General features: G+C 39.8%; 1 protein-coding gene across 1 annotated transcript in view; it reads right to left on the reverse strand.

Annotated features, from left to right (window-relative positions):
- The window catches only part of SATB2 (SATB homeobox 2), a 156,220-nt gene that overhangs the window by 76,073 nt on the left and 64,070 nt on the right, over positions 1-16,077 (reverse strand). Inside the window, exons 5-6 of the mRNA XM_024206990.2 lie at positions 13,284-13,407; positions 8,289-8,391 (exon numbers count right to left, since the gene is read on the reverse strand). Coding sequence (XP_024062758.1) covers positions 8,289-8,391; positions 13,284-13,407 — 227 coding nt within the window. The remainder of the gene's footprint in view (positions 1-8,288; positions 8,392-13,283; positions 13,408-16,077) is intronic.

The raw sequence follows: 16,077 nt of genomic DNA on the forward strand, positions 1-16,077 counted from the left end.
CCGTGGAGTGTCCTCTTTTTTTATTTTTTAAATATGGTAACCCTAACCAATACCCTACTGTCCCATCAAAGCAGCATAGCCGAAAATAGTCTACAGCTTAACAGCATTAAAGATGTGAGCTCATCCCTCAATGAGCTGTGACCTTTCAAAGCCTCCGTGGGCCATCGAAATGCTAACAATATCAAGACCGATCGTTTCTTTATTTTCTTTCATTTTCTTTAAAAAAAATAAAAAAACCTATTGAATTCAATTTCAGCACTGAAGGTACAAAAGTAAACAAAAGAAAAGATTCAGATTTTCATAGCAGGAGGAAGAGCCGTCAGCTGAACTGAAAGGCCTCGTTTTGGCTTAGCTCCAGATCAACAACTAAAGCACAACCAAAAAACCCCCAAGAAACTGCAAATTCTTAAATCAGTTATTTAAGTATCTAAACTGATAATGAGTGTAACTAGCCATCCGAAATGTCGAAGCCCAAAGAAAACATTACTACATAGGGCAATTTAAAGCAAAAATCTTGGATGGAAAAGAACTGCCATCTTTCTAAGAAGCTCCTACAAACACCTGCTTCAGATGAACAATTCACAATAATTCTTAAAGAAAGTAATAGGAATTTTCAGTGTGTTCCCTCGGCAGTTGCTGCCTTGAATGGGAAACTGGGTTCTGTCAGCCTGAGAGTAGAAAAGCTGGAAACTCATGCAAATGCTGCTGCTTCTAAACTCTCTAATCCTGCAACTGCTACTAAGACCCATGGTCAAAAACAGATTCTCTGTCCATCTGTCTGAGGCTGTAAACAAGTTTTCAAAAAATAACAGAGCCTACAACAATATCTGAAAACCACAGAGGATCCGAAAAGATAAGACGACATAGATTATCCTCAGTTTAAGGAGGATATGTATCCTCTTTCCTGCAACAGCTAGCTCCTGACCTACTGAGATCAGAAATAATTCATTTATATTGAAGCGATTCATCACTTCACAAAAAGACCATCAGCCAACATCTCTGAACTTACATCAAGATGGTCTCTGATCTTAGGGATAAAGATGACTCTTATTACCTGGACAAACAAAAGACGTTTTTCACTTGTTTTAAGGTCACATCATATTTGTTGCTCCCCTCTCTTTCCCTAGCCTGAGTCCAAATTCTCAAGCAAAGAGAAAATATTCACAGTACTAAAAAAAAAAAAACCACTTTCAGTAGTGAAGGAGTGATTGTCTTTCCTATAAAATTAACCTTGGGAAGGGAATATATCTTTTAAAAACAGAGAGCTGAAAGAAAATTAGCAAAAAATTACCAAACTGACACTGGACAATGAATTATTTCTATGAATTTTATTTTTTGGAAATGCTTTTGATTGCTTTGAAATATTGTTGTCTGTTTACACACACACACACACAGTTTTTTATGTATGTATTCTTTAATTTTTACAAACAGAGAATCTAAGTAAGTCTGTGTTAAATGTTGTAGAATCAGGCACAAAACAAAGCAAATGGAATTATTTCTGCTTTAACTCATTGCAGATAATTGCTTTTGCCTTTCAATGCATTTGAACAACTTTTATGTTTTATTTACATATGGACTGGAAGAAAACATTTATGCTGGATTTTGAAACACAAACGGAGAAGACTGAAAGAAGATCTCATCACTTTTGGACCAAAGACTGGGCTTCATTTATATTCTATTCTGCTAAGAAATATTAAACTAATTATTCAGATCCTAAATTTCAAAGGGTCTGAGCATCCATAGCCTCCATAAACTTCCATAGGAGATGTTTGTGTTCAGTACCTCCGAAGACTAGGTCATCGCTGTCTGATTTACATGCAATCCTCATTAAAAACTGTGGGCCTGTTTCTCATGTACATGAGGCCCTTTTCTTCTGCTCTGGGAATGCAAAGGGCCTTGTGGGGTAATTTTACATTCACTTCAAGGCCTCTTTCCACTATTAGGGTAGTGCAAAGGGCCTCAGTGTAAATGAGGAAGTAGTCCTGTAATCTTAAAAAAGTGAACATTTAAAATCAAAAGTTAAATAAAAGATACATGGAGTAACATTAACTCACTCCATCTTGCAAATCCTGTGTATAGTTTTGATCGGTAATTAAACTGCCAAATATTATACCTAAATTATTACATATGTGCTGTGTGGCAAAGAGAAAGTTACTGAGAACCTTAACCTTCTCATTTCCCAACTTTTAAAGTTAGAACTGTATTAATATAAGCCCTCTTCCCCCAATTACATACACCAGAGGTTCTCAACCTCTCTCTTTTTCGGCCCCCCCCCCCCCGCCCCAACATGCTATAAAAACTCCATGGCCCACCTGTGCCTCGACTAGTTTTCTGCATATAAAACAAGGACTGGCATCAGGAGGTAGCAAGCAGTGTAACTGCCTCGGGCCCCGTGCCACAGGGGCCCCCAGGAAGCTAAATTGCTCAGGCTTCAGCTTCAATCCCAGGTGGAAGGGCTCAGGGCCCCGGGCTTTAGCCCCCTGCGGTGGGACATCAGCTTTCTGCCCTGGGCCCCAGCGAATCTAACACTGGCCCTACTCGGCAGCCCCCCTGAAACCTGCTCACGGCCTCCCAGGGGGCCCCTAATTGAGAACCACTGACATACACAATATATATCGTATACACCAAACAGGTTAGAAAGATTTTTCCTGATCTTTTCCATCCTACTGTCCCATTCACCCATGCCCAAACACACATACAGAGTGCTAGACCAACAGCCGGGAAAAGATGGAAAAATCTCCATTCTCACACTAGTAAATTCCAGTTATCAGTATGTATACTAATTCTTGTGCTACTGAGTAAACTGTGAATTTCTTCAAACCTTAAAGGGGCTGGTAGACGGGGGTAGGAGAGTCAAGCCAGAACCTTATTCTATCATGGCTTGACACAAGAGAAAATTAACATTCTGAGCTGAACTAACTGAAAACTTTAAAAAATTATAAACATAAATAATTTAGCTGTATTTTCAGTAAGCTCAACAGAATGCACACTAAGAATGTTTACTTCAAATTTCATACAATTCCATTTGTATATAGTTTTGACATCTGTTGCTAATGATATCAAATTATTGATTGTTCACTTTCTTATATTTATTTAAACATTAACTATATACTCTGCAACCTGATGCTTTTCTTCATTTTATTCCAGAGGACTTTTTTATTTTTGCATTGCTTTAGTCATATTTACTTTGATCTTCCAGAGTGTATAATTATTTTACTGTTTATTTATTTCTATGAGAAAGGAAAAAAAGTTTGACCTAGGAGATCTATCTATATGTGGCAATTTGTAACAGAATCACATAGCTTATGTTTAGGAAATCATGGTTTTGATTAAGAAGCAACCATTTAGTTCCCACTGTTTTATTAAAACAGACATTAGCAGATAATAGGAAACACATTTAAATACCATAGACTGCATTTAGTTTGCGACGTCAATAGTAATTTAGAAGCCCTTTTCTATTTTGCATTTACCACAGTGCATGTGATTTTTTTTTTTTTTTGCTTGTTTGGGGTTTTATGTTTTGTTTTGTTTTTTTAAAATTCTATTAACCAAATCTGGCCTTGGATATCCGTGTACTGGTCCCAATGCCTCACAGTGATATCCAAGGGCAAAATTTGACCCTAAATGCTAACTGTTGCTTATATCCAGTTTTTAAAAAAAACAAAACTTTTTACTTTTTATTAAAAGGGATGTGTGGAGATTTATATTTACAAACTCACTAATTTCACATATGAAATAAGTTCTACTGTACAAACCACTAACTGTGAAGTAGAAATGAAATCATAACAAAGAAATGGAGATGTGAAATTAAAAGCATCAAACTAAGTGCAGAAATCTTCCCTTTCAGAGGGTGCTAGAGATTATTGCAATGAAGTTACATAGCTATTTATTTTCCATACCCAACTGTACCTGTCATGGATCTTTGTTTTCCCTCCCACTCGTTTGGTTGATGAATCAACACCACTTGAACTGTTTTACAGCAGCTTGTGTTTACTTCACACATACCTTAACCTTCTCTTTTCTCCTCCTACTAACACACACATATTCTTCCAAACAACAACGACTAGCTGACTCTCTTTAAATAGTGCACATACACGGTTATCTGGCAAACTCTTCAGGTTTGGATCCTTGACCTCTTGATTGAAATCAAGGTCTCGCTCTGCTTTTACTGCACTTAACGATTTAACTGTGCACTTACTAACTAAAAAAAAGAAAGAGCTTGAAGAACTGAATGCTCTAAGAAAGGAAGAAAGTGGAAGATGCGGTGCGCTAGAAACACTTGGGAGTCTGAAGTGGCAACACTGAGAACCACTACAGTTAAGGGTTTCCAGTGCCTTTGGAGCTGGCATTACACCCTCGCCTGATGAAACAGCAAGCCCATAGCTTTTCTCCTGCAACAGCGAGTAAAAGCGATCTACTAAATGACCTTGAAGCTGTTTGATTCCTTTGATTTGTTTCAGCCAAGAGCACTTAAAAAAAAATCTTTTTACTAAGTGTCATTTAGAGAAAAGAAAACACTTCTAAGTCACACGATGGTGATTTAGAGTGAGAAGGAGCTATTCAATTCATCCTGCACAATGGTAAATATTAACGACATAGTAAATGTCTAAATCAAAATTTGCAGATGACCCCCGTGTAATTTTACAAGAGGAGATGTATATCTTAATTTTCTTATGTACTTAATTTACACTTTTACTTCAGCTATTTTAATCTCCTTCACAGACATTTTTAACCTAAAACATAATGGCTCTTGCTAGGGCAAATATAACTGCTGCACACAATTGAGCTCTGATTTTTATAGGTGTATCTTCCAGACTCCATGCACTCATGTAACCACACTACAGTTAATGGGAAATAGACACATACATCAAAGGGAAAACAGATCCCTCAGTGTTTGCCTGATATCTTATGCAAGATACAAATATTCTCAATTCTAAAAGAAGCTTCCTTATTACATTAGTATGATGGGTTTATATTTTGCCTTAAAATGAATTAATGAGCAGCCTTCCACATCCTATATGCTCTACTTTTTAAGAGAAAAAAACTGCAGACACTTTTTTAAACATTTGAGTTTCATGAATAAGTGTACATTTGGTATATTCACTTCTCAAGAAGTTATGGGCACCATAATGGAGTCCCGACCCAAGATTTGTGAATCTGACACATGCCCTTATGGCTAGTGAAAAAAAGTCTTGAGCTTCTGGTGCAAGTCATGCCTGAAATAGCCAATGCATTCCAATTCAGGGAAGGAATCTTCTCTTCCAGAGACCGACACTGAAGAAACGCTCCCTCTTTGATACATTGGTTCACGCCAACTACTGCTCGGTGTCAAACGTTCTGTTTCTGAGCAAGCTCACAGAGAATCTAGTCACAGGTCAATTACAAACATCTAATTTAAACTAATATCCTAGTCCCCAAAATCTGGATTCAGGCCAGGCCATGATCAGAAACAGCTTTAGTGCCACCGATGATCTCCTGCAATAAATGGATGGTGAGCAGACATCCATTCTCATCTTCTTTGACCCGTCTGCAACATTTGACACTGTTGACTATGAGATACTGCTGTCTCGAGGGATGGCAGAGTTTCACTGGAATGTGCTAAAATAGTTAAAGTCCTTCTTGGAGGGACATGTCCAAACCATATTGATGGGAAACTATGCCTCCACCACTAGACCTCTCATTTGTTGAGTCCCACAAGGATCAATTCTTTCTCCATTCCTTTTCAACATCTACATGCAGCCAGTAGGTGAAATGAACACATGACACAGACTTAAGTGCAAGAAATATGTAATGACATAGAGCTTTATCTTTCCTATATGAAATATGAACGTAAGAATGACCAATGCATTGGCTGTCAGACTAATGATCCATCAAGCCACATATCCTGTCTTCCGACAGTGACCAGTACCAGATGCTTCAGAGGGAATGAAGAGAACATAATCCATCGAGTGATCTATCCCCTGTCATCCACTCCCAGCTTCTTGCAGATGGAGGTTCAGGGACACACAAAGCATGGAGCTGAGTCATTGACCATCTTGGCTAATAGACATTGGACCTATCCTCCATGCACTTATCTAATTCTTTTGTGAACCCAGTTATACTTTTGGCCTTCTCAACATCCCTGGCAACAAGTTCCACAGATTGACTGTGCATTGTGTGAAGAAGTTCTTATATATGTTTGTTTTAAACCTGCTGCCTATTCATTTCACTGGGTGATCCCTAGTTCTTGTGTCTTGTGAAGGAGTAAATAACACTTCCTTATTCACTTTCTCCACACCATTCATGATTTTACACACCTCTAACATATCCCCCCTTAGTCATATCTTTTCTAAGCTGAACACTGTTTCTAACCTCTCCTCGTACAGAAATTGTTCCATACCCCTAATCATTTATGTTGTCCTCTGAACCTTTTCCAATTCTAATGGATCTTTTTTGAGGTGGCATGACCAGAAATGCATGCAGTATTCAACGTGTGGGCGTACAATGAATTTATATAGTGGCATTGTGATATTTTCTGTCTTATTACCTATCCCTTCCCAAAGGGTTCCTAACATTGTTAGCTTTTTTTGACTGCTGCTGCACATTGAGCGGATGTTTTTAGAGAACTATCCATGATGACTCTAAGGTCTCTTTCCTGCGTTGTAACAGCTCATTTAGATTCCATCATTTTGTACGTATAGTTAAGATGATTTTTTCCCAATGTGCAGTACTTTGAATTAATCAACACTGAATTTCATCTGCCATTTTGTCACCCACTCAGTTTAGTGAGATTCCTTTGTAACTCTTCGCAGTCAGTTTTGGACTTAAATGTCTTGAATAATTTTGTATTGTCTGCAAACTTTGTCACCTCACTATTCGCCCCCTTTTCCAGATCATTTATGAATATGTTGAACAGCACAATTTCCAGTACAGATCCTTGGAGGATCCCATTATTTACCTCTCTCCGTTATGAAAACTGACCATTTATTCCTACCCTTTGCTTCCTATCTTTTAACCAGCTACTGTGTTACCAGTTACTCACCCACCATCTGGACTAAAATAATGTGATATACCTGGGCAGGAAGCTATCAGTCCTTAGGAAACTCCAACTAAAACAAAACACTGCAATGCATCTTCTTAGCAACCACAAGCTACCATGAGCACATCAAACCTGACCTCTGCTCTCTCCACTGGCTTCCCAAAGAATATCAAGTCAAATTTAAGGTCTAAGATCTTATCTTCATGGTGCTCAATGGCCTGAACCCAGCATATCTAAAAGAGACTCAAGTTCTGAGATGAAGACTCTGGCCAACAACTCCACTCTTCAGGCAAAATAGAACTTTCTGCCATAACAGCAAATCTTGTCTGTGCAGAAGACAGCGTACTCAGGGTCCAAGGCTGCGGAACAAAGAACCACCACAAACCTCACCACCTCCCCCTTCAAATACAAGGCACACTTCTTCAGCCATACTTTGTCTAACACAAATACATAGCAGCATGTGTATTTAAAACAGAACTCTACCAAAACAAAACATTGCATTGTACACACAATTCTCCCCCTGAGGAAAGGACTAGAGAAAGAACAAATTACACATGACAGATGTTAGTAACGTCACTTAATGCGCTGCTGAAAGACACTCAGGCATTATGGCAATGAGGGCATTATAAGAACCTACATAGAATAATGTTCCTGTATGAGACATTAGTATTTCACCAACTAACAGAATTCCATTCCATATAATAAAAATAATGGGCCATTTTCAGTTTTGTATAAGTGGGAATAGTTGGGATGAATTTAGCCCAGTGCCTCAAAGAAACTTGGTCTCAAATGCACCGCTGCTACCTAAATTCCAGATGATGTGACATGGCAGGAATGCCAATACACTTAACCATATTTAAACAGAAAGCGAGGACACATTTAACTTAGGAAGACAGGTTTTTAGTTTTCATAAATAAAATACGATGAAGGTGATTTACTTAGCAATTTAACTTTTCAATCCAGATCTTCTATAGCAGATTTTTTTTCCAAGATGTTTTAGTTTTCTTACACACACGGTTGATCTTTTCAATGCAATTACAATCTAAAATGTGATGTAACTAGCATGTTTTCTTTAAAAATCTTTTCTTTCACACCATCCTTGTTCATAAGTCATTGGATTTAATTTCCAGTGTGCTACAGCTGTGCCCTCTTTGCAGACAAATTCACTAATATTATTAAGGCTTATCATCACCCTTACTTAAAACAAAATTTCAAACAGTCAAACACAGTTCATTGGCTTGGAAATTAACAATAACTGAAGTTAATTTACCTTTAATCTTCTTGTACTTTTTATACCATCTCCCAAACTCCTGGCACTTGGTTGCTGATACATTGGCATAATATGTGCTATTTACAATGGATGAAATCATACTCTGGAAGTAGAGGAAGACAGAACGTGTGTTAAAAAAAAACAATGAAAACTCTTTTCCAGAGATCGTCAATGACATGCAAGCTCACATTGATCACCCAAAACCTGCCTTCAAAACCTAACGCAGTCACTGTGAAGGACTCAAAATTGGCTGTATTTCCCACTCTACATCCCCAGACATGATTACTCTGGTTCACTAATAATGCAAAAAAGATGCTGTGTGAACCAAGACTCCTGTCTCCAGCTCCCACTGACTTGTCACTTTAATTTATGCTTGTGATGTCACAGAATCTTCATACTAAAAGCTTAACTACAGGCAGTGACATGTTGGGGGACACACACATTAGACACAAGAGGCAAGAACAACTGTGATTTAGGAACCAGATTCTAAAGGTAAGATTAGCATGCATAATCCAAATAATGCTTTTCAGATGCTTCTGATCTGCTTTCAACTGCAACAAGACCACACAGCCAAGAACTGGAGAACATCCGTGCTACTCGCTGCAGAACAACAGTTAGGCAAATAAGTTAAATTAATATAATTTATAGAAACGTGCGATTAGCTCTTGTGTGAAAAATCACTCAACAGAAAAATTAACAATGCTATTCAGAGCGGATTAAACTAAATACAGTACAGTTTCAAAGTAAGCAAGGGCCACAACAAAATGTGGTACAGCTGAAAGATTCAAAGTGCTTCACCACCACCATCCCCACCCTTTGCAGGTATCCTCTGGCAACTACTGCTACAAAACAACTGGAAGAAGATAGTAGGTAGAGTTGCTCTGCAGCACCTGACACACACAAAAATATTTTACATTTGGGGCACTTTTGGCCATATGGTGGAAAATAGTTTTGTTACTGGTAGTTATCTCCATTTTATAGAGTAAATAATTGTTAATAACTTTTAAACTCTTCCAGAGCTGAATCATTGCATTATGTGTATATCTACATTTATACAAAGATACATAGATCTATACACACACACATTCACTCTAAAGCCCAAGAAGTTTAACAAGATGTGTGAGTCAAAGCACCCTTTCTTGAAATCACATTTTTTATGCCTGCAGTCATGCCAGGGTTCAGAGAAATGTTGGCACCTGTTATGACACTTCTGCACAGTAGAAGAGATTAAAGAGATAGCATGACCTCAAAGCAATGGCAAGCTATTTACCACGGGTTCCAACTCTGGCACACAGGCCTCTCTAGGCTCATGTGTGAAATGGGGTCTTATCCATAGCTGTTAAACTACTAGCTAGGCTCACTTCTGGCTTACTCGTTTTTACAGTGCTTTAAAAAAAAAAACCCCACCCTATTCAAGATCAATTATGCATTTATTCAGCCCACTCTGCTACTTTGTTGCAACCCCAAAAGACGCCAGTTTTCCTGACCCCTTGAGTTTTGGGGGTTTTAGGAGGCTGAGAAGAATTTACTTTAGAGAGTCTTAAGGAAGATTGGACTGTACAGATTAGTTTCAGTCTTTGAGGCATGAATTCACTTTAAACACAGAGGTTCCTCTTCCCTTTCACTTTCACATTTCCACTTGAATGCCACTAAGCTGCAGTACGGGAGACGCAAAGTAGCTGTGAAATAAGGGCTGGGTTGTTGTTGTTGTTTTTTAAATGGATGTTCTAATCGCCAAAACTCAGCTTCAATTTTCTAATTAAAATTCATATTTTGAGACCTACACCTAGTACCATAACAGTCAGCAGCACCACCTTCCCTATGAACCCTTGCTTGTTCTAAAGTGTGCCCTGAGGAAACAGGAGCATTTTGAAGGCATAACAGAGTGGAAACTTCAAGCTGGAAGAAGAAGCTCTAAAGAGCTTACTTTTCCAGTAGGTTTTTATTTAAGCTCTCACAGCTCTACAATAAATGAACATTACTAAGATTGTAGCTGTGATGGTTCTGAGGAAGAAAAATGGGGCAGAAATTCCTCTTCCTACCCCCAGTGGGTGGACAGCTTCATCACATCCACATGGAAAGAAAGCTGGCATCTGCCTGATAACGTATACTAGAACTAGCAAAGGATTCATATAAACAAGATATAATGTCATAAGTTAAAATAAAAGACGAAAGCTATGGGACAAAAACAAAAACCACCAACCCACAACAAGGAAATGAAGTTTATACAAGTATGCAAAATACATGAACAATACTGGAATGATTAGCACAATACACTTGGAAGATAGAGGTCTCAATGCAAAGATGGAAGTGAAGAAATAATTGGATTTCCTTTCCCGCCAGCCCCACCCCCAATGCCCTGCCTTGGTTAACTGGGATTTATTTGTTTGAACAGCAGCCTTATGCTAAGGGCGGCTAAGCCGCGAATACATAATACACCTAGCAGGAAAAACAGAACAACCGTAAATCAAAGCGAATGATTACATTGCCCATTAGTGGCAATCAGAATCTCCATCTGGGCTGCAAGAAGAGCTCATGTACCAAGAACAAGAGCTGGAGCATAGTCACTGAGAAAAAAGAAAGCTCCCTGTGCTGCCCCTTTCCACTTCTGTACAGAGGGAAACTCGATGCACTGTGAACACATTAATAAACAGCAGCATTTACTCCGCAGTTTGACTCCTAGGAGACAGCTCTGTAATTTGCTGCTGTCAATAATATATTAACCACAAGGGGGTTGTAATGACATTTCACATTTGGTGCGGTATTTTTTCAAAACTGATTTGGGAAAAGGAATTGTATTCAAGGCAAATTCAGATAATGGCAATAGACAGCTCCTATGCAACCTTCCACTGTATCTTTTACATTTTGGGAGCCACGACAACAGAGGTTACAACTTTTTGTGGCTCTAATGCAAGAAGTGCATTCATTATGGTCCAGCCTCCGGAGTCCATTGCCATTCAGCAAATCACTTAAGCACATGCTTAAAGGTAAGTGTGTGCAAATGCTTTGCTGAATTAGAACCCTCAAAAGCATGTCTCTGTACCTTTATTCTCTGCATAATCACCAGGATAGAGATTCTTTCTCCTACAGTTCTGCCATCAGTAATCTTGCTAATGTATGTCAGGATGAGTTTATAGAGAGGTAAGCCAACTGCCACAGTCCCATATGGAAACTGATGGAAAACATCCCTAAACAGTGAATGAATGCCACCACGTAACATGGCTCACCATTCAGTTATACTGGATAGTGTTACAGGTCAGGTGCCCTGGGACATACAGGATTGAAGACCAGTCTTCCTCCACCTGAGAGCTGCAGGTATCTCATCTAATTTCACTTCTTGAAATGTAATTTTTATACGCTAGTTTTGCTACCATCTGCCAAAGAGCCCCAACCTACATGCTGGAACCCTTGCTAGCCAATCAGATTTCTCCTTTTGCAGTTCCCATTCTATATATAAAGGCAAACACTTAAAGTGTTGTTCTACTCTGTAAAAGTAACACCTTCTTATTCAACACATCCACTCCTGTATTCAGAGTCACTTCAGTAAGTAATGTGGGTTAAACTGCTTTTCTACTCCTGTTAGCTCTGCAGCTATGGGAAGCTGAGAGATTCTATTCTGGACAGTACCAGCTGCAGGACCTAACTCTAACCTGTATCTTTTTGGGGTGGCATAGATCTAATGGAGGACCAAATTTGGCCTACAGAATTTCTATCACTGGTTATGACATATCATCATCAAAGATCCTTGATTTATGAATCTGGGGTTGAGTTTGTGGTGTTCATAGCTAAAAACAATATTTTTTTAATTTATAAGTTAGCAAATTTGATATGGACACTCTAAAGACCTAATAACCACAAGATCATTTTTACTATCTACTTTAATCAGAGATTTCCTGTTCCTGATATAAAATGCAGATGGTGTGGGTTACATCATTCTATTATACAACAGAACACCTTCATGTTGGAATGTGTATACTCAAGTTTGTTTTGCTTGGCTGTCTCTAACCTGTAAGTTGAAGGTAGGCAGCAACAGGAGGACAACATTCAGATTGGTGTTAGCAAATGAACGGAGTTTTTTGGAGGGAAGGGGGAAGAGGTTAACTATAAAAGATATTTTCCATGTTTTTAAAAGACAATATAAAGCAATATATTAACAGCTCTACCTCTGTTCTAGTGAAGTTTTTTGTCAGGTAATATGAATCACTGGATGTTGGCTTTTTTGGTGGTGCAGAGGGGTGCTCAGCTAACCTTGCCAACTTTATACAAGTCTTTATGTAAGAAATTTGAACAAGAGCTCAGTTTCATTAGGGGCCTGAACTATGGTTGTGTCTTCACTACAAGTGACAAAATTGTACTGAATAAAGTTTCTCTCTCTCTCTATTTACACACACACACAAACACACACACACACACACACACTTACTTTTGTTATATTTTTCCTAGAAACTGGCACCACACTGATGAGAGTTATATACATTTCTTTGTAATCAGAGATTGGTGAAAACTGTGCGTGTCCCTAAAGTATGCTGCAGGCTTCTGCCAGTAAGGATAAGCACCTGTTGCAATTAGGGTGACCAGATGTCCCGATTTTATAGGGACAGTCCCGATTTTTTGGGGTCTTTTTCTTATATAGCCTCCTATTACCCTCCACCCCCGTCCCAATTTTTCACACTTGCTGTCTGGTCACCCTAGTTGCAATACACGGTATTGAGTGGTAGTACAAAATTTGGAGATGATATATATGGAGAATTTGGGGTCCCTTTGAAGTTGAGGTCACAAACCAGCTGATCTCCTTCCAACAACACATTACAAATAATGCACCACAATTAAAGAGTAAAGGGATATTTTCCCAAGTGGATTGGAATTTCTCCTTTTTAATTAAAACAAAAAAGGATTAAACCTTTCTGGAATTTTCTCTTGCAAACACCTTGCTAAACAGTTACTGGCTTTGGATTTTATAAAGCAGATTCCTCTAGTACAGGCTGAAGCACTGACCTGGGAGAGAGGGCATTCTTTGGCTAATGTGCTCTGATTCATCTCTTTAAGCAGTTCCTTTAAGGCATTGCGGACTGTGGCATGGTTCCACTGCTCTGCTGGCAAGTCTTCCAACTTTGAACAACTGTAAAAACAGAAAGCAGAAAAATCCGATGGAAACGTCACCAGCAAGCAAACCTGCTCTCTTCGTGCAACCATAAATCTTTGTGAAGACATCCCCACTTTACAGTCCTGTGCTCAGACCTTTCTTTAAAGTGCATCCTTTTTTTTACATCCCCATTCCCCCCCAACAAGACATGTGCTGCAACTAAGAGAATTACAGCACATGCCAGAAATCCTAGCTAAGCCTCCATAAGTGATGTAACGTGTGCCTAGCCATTTCCTTTGGGGCCTGAAGGAGTGCAAAGTGCTCTGCTTAATGCAGGCCACACAAATGACTGGGAAAGGCAGCCTCTTAGGCACAAATAGATGCTCCTGCTGGAATAGAAAAAAAAATTACACAACACGGTTAAGTAGTGAGAGACGCCCCCATTCTGGAGGGCCAAGGCTTTGGTCTAAAACAGAATTCTGTTCTACATTGGTATATATCCTGCCCTCACCACCATAGTATCTGAGTACCTTCCAGCAATGCATTACCCAATGTGACTAAGGTCTGTCATGGATGGTCACTCTCATTCTCTCCGCTTGTGGGGAACTGCGTGTGTTTTTGTCGCGTTCTGTTTCGGGAAGGTTTCGTTTCAGGTGCATTTGATTGTTGTAAGGTTGTTTGATTTTTTTTTTAAGTACACACGCTCTATGTTTGTATTAGAGTAGGCAAGGTCAAAGAAGTGTGCCTTGCAATCAGGGAGGAAGGCGGGGAGGTTTGTGACAATTCTTTGTTCCTGGGGGACTTTGTTTCAGTCTCAGACTGATCCATGATACCGTTCGGACTCCTGCACAGATCAGCTTTACTCTTATGCTAGAAAGTGCCTTTGTGCCTGCGGAGGGGAGCTGTTGACCAGAGTCTTCATCTCAGAATTTGAGGCTCTTTCAGATATGCTGGGCCCAGGCCATTGATCACCCTGGTGATAAGGGCCAAGACCTTACAATTGACTTAATAATCTTTGGGAGGCCAGTGCAGAGAGCAGAGGGTGGGTATGATGCTCTCACAGTAGCCCGTGTTGCTGAGGAGATGCACTGCAGCATTCTGTACTAGCTGGAGTTTCCCAAAGGCTGATGGCTTCCTGCCCAGGTATATCACATTACTGTAGTCCAGCCAAGAGGTGACAAAGGTGTGTGAGTAATTAAGGCCAGGTCTTTATCCACCAGGAGGGAAGAGAGGCAACTGGAGATGACCGAGTGTTATTCATAAAAGCTGCTATGTGAGAGGTTAGTATTGGCAAAGAATCCAAGAGTGCTCCTAAACTACAGACTGAACTGACCAATTGTGGGCACATGACTTCAATCAAGGAGACTTAGTTGGAGACACTTTCCTCTGCCTATCAGCACACCTTCTGCCTTGCTCAGGTTCAGTTTCAGCCTGCTATTCTTCATCCATGAGCTGATCTCCTCCAAGCATTGGGGCATCCTGGTAGTCGTTGTGTGGTCGTATGTGGCGAAGGACAGATAGAGCTGTGTGTCATCTGCATACAGTTGGTACCTGAATCCATGCTTGTGACATTATTCACAATGCTGTCTGACCATTTCACCTAGCTGCTGCATTTAGATGTTGAAAAGGACTGGAGAGAGAACTGATCTTTGTGGGACTCCACAGATGAAGGGTTTAGTGGGAGAGGTGCAGTTTCCCATCACTACTCATTGGGTGTGTTCCTCCAGAAAATATTTTAACACGTTACCCAGGACTCCTCCCACCTCTCTCAGGCAAGACAGCAGTATTTTATGGTCAACCGTGTCAAATTTTGCAGAGAGGTCAAGGAGGAGGAGAATGGATGTTTGCCCCATTAAGAGCAGTGCCATCAGTGGCACTAAAGCTGTTTCCATACCATGTCCTGGCCTGAATCCAGATTATGCCTGGTCTAGTATATTAGCTTCAATTAGAAGAGTTTGGAGTTGGCCTGTGGCTAGCTTCTCTGTGAGTTTGCTAGGTAACAAAAGATTTTATACTGAGCAATAGTTGGCCAGAACTGAGCTATTAAGAGGGCAGATTTCTTCAGTGTCAGTCTCATTACTGCATGTTTGAATCAGGAAGAGAAAGTTCCTTCCCTGAATTAACTTTTGGCTATTTCAGTGGTTAAGTGAACCAGTTGCTCATGGACTTTTTTTCCTCAGCCAAGAAGGGCATAGGTCAGATTCATAGTTCTGGGGTGGATATTCATTTAGGGTGTTTAGTTATTCTTAAGGGGAGAAAAATATTGCCATTGATTAAGTAAGCAAGGTGGAAAGTATGCAGTGCCATAAGTTTCAAAGTACTCGGCAGCCCCGGTGTAATGCATAGAGTCAACCCAACCATGCAGTGCCAATTTCATACATGCACACAAAGTGCAGCAGGACCCTCTGTTGTTTTGCAGGAGGTTTTTGCAATGGGATTTAACTGATGGTGCTCGGATACGACAGCCATGAGACTCCTAATTATGATAAAGTTAGAATGAACCTTTTCATATGGGCAAGTTATTTCATAATAATCCACTATTTCTTACTCCTTCTTCTAAAGCATCCTGATCACTGGACTATGGCAGATGGGCCAACTGTCTGATCTAGTGAGGTACATCCGAGGGTTAAGCAGAGTTTCTTAAGAACTGGGTGGGCGCTTTGCTTAGGCCATCCGTAGAATTCTCCACCCTCTTCAGTAAACAGC

The sequence above is a fragment of the Terrapene carolina genome, unplaced genomic scaffold, assembly GCF_002925995.2.
Source record: "Terrapene carolina triunguis isolate 2854851 unplaced genomic scaffold, T_m_triunguis-2.0 Scaffold62, whole genome shotgun sequence".
NCBI lineage: Eukaryota > Metazoa > Chordata > Testudines > Emydidae > Terrapene > Terrapene triunguis.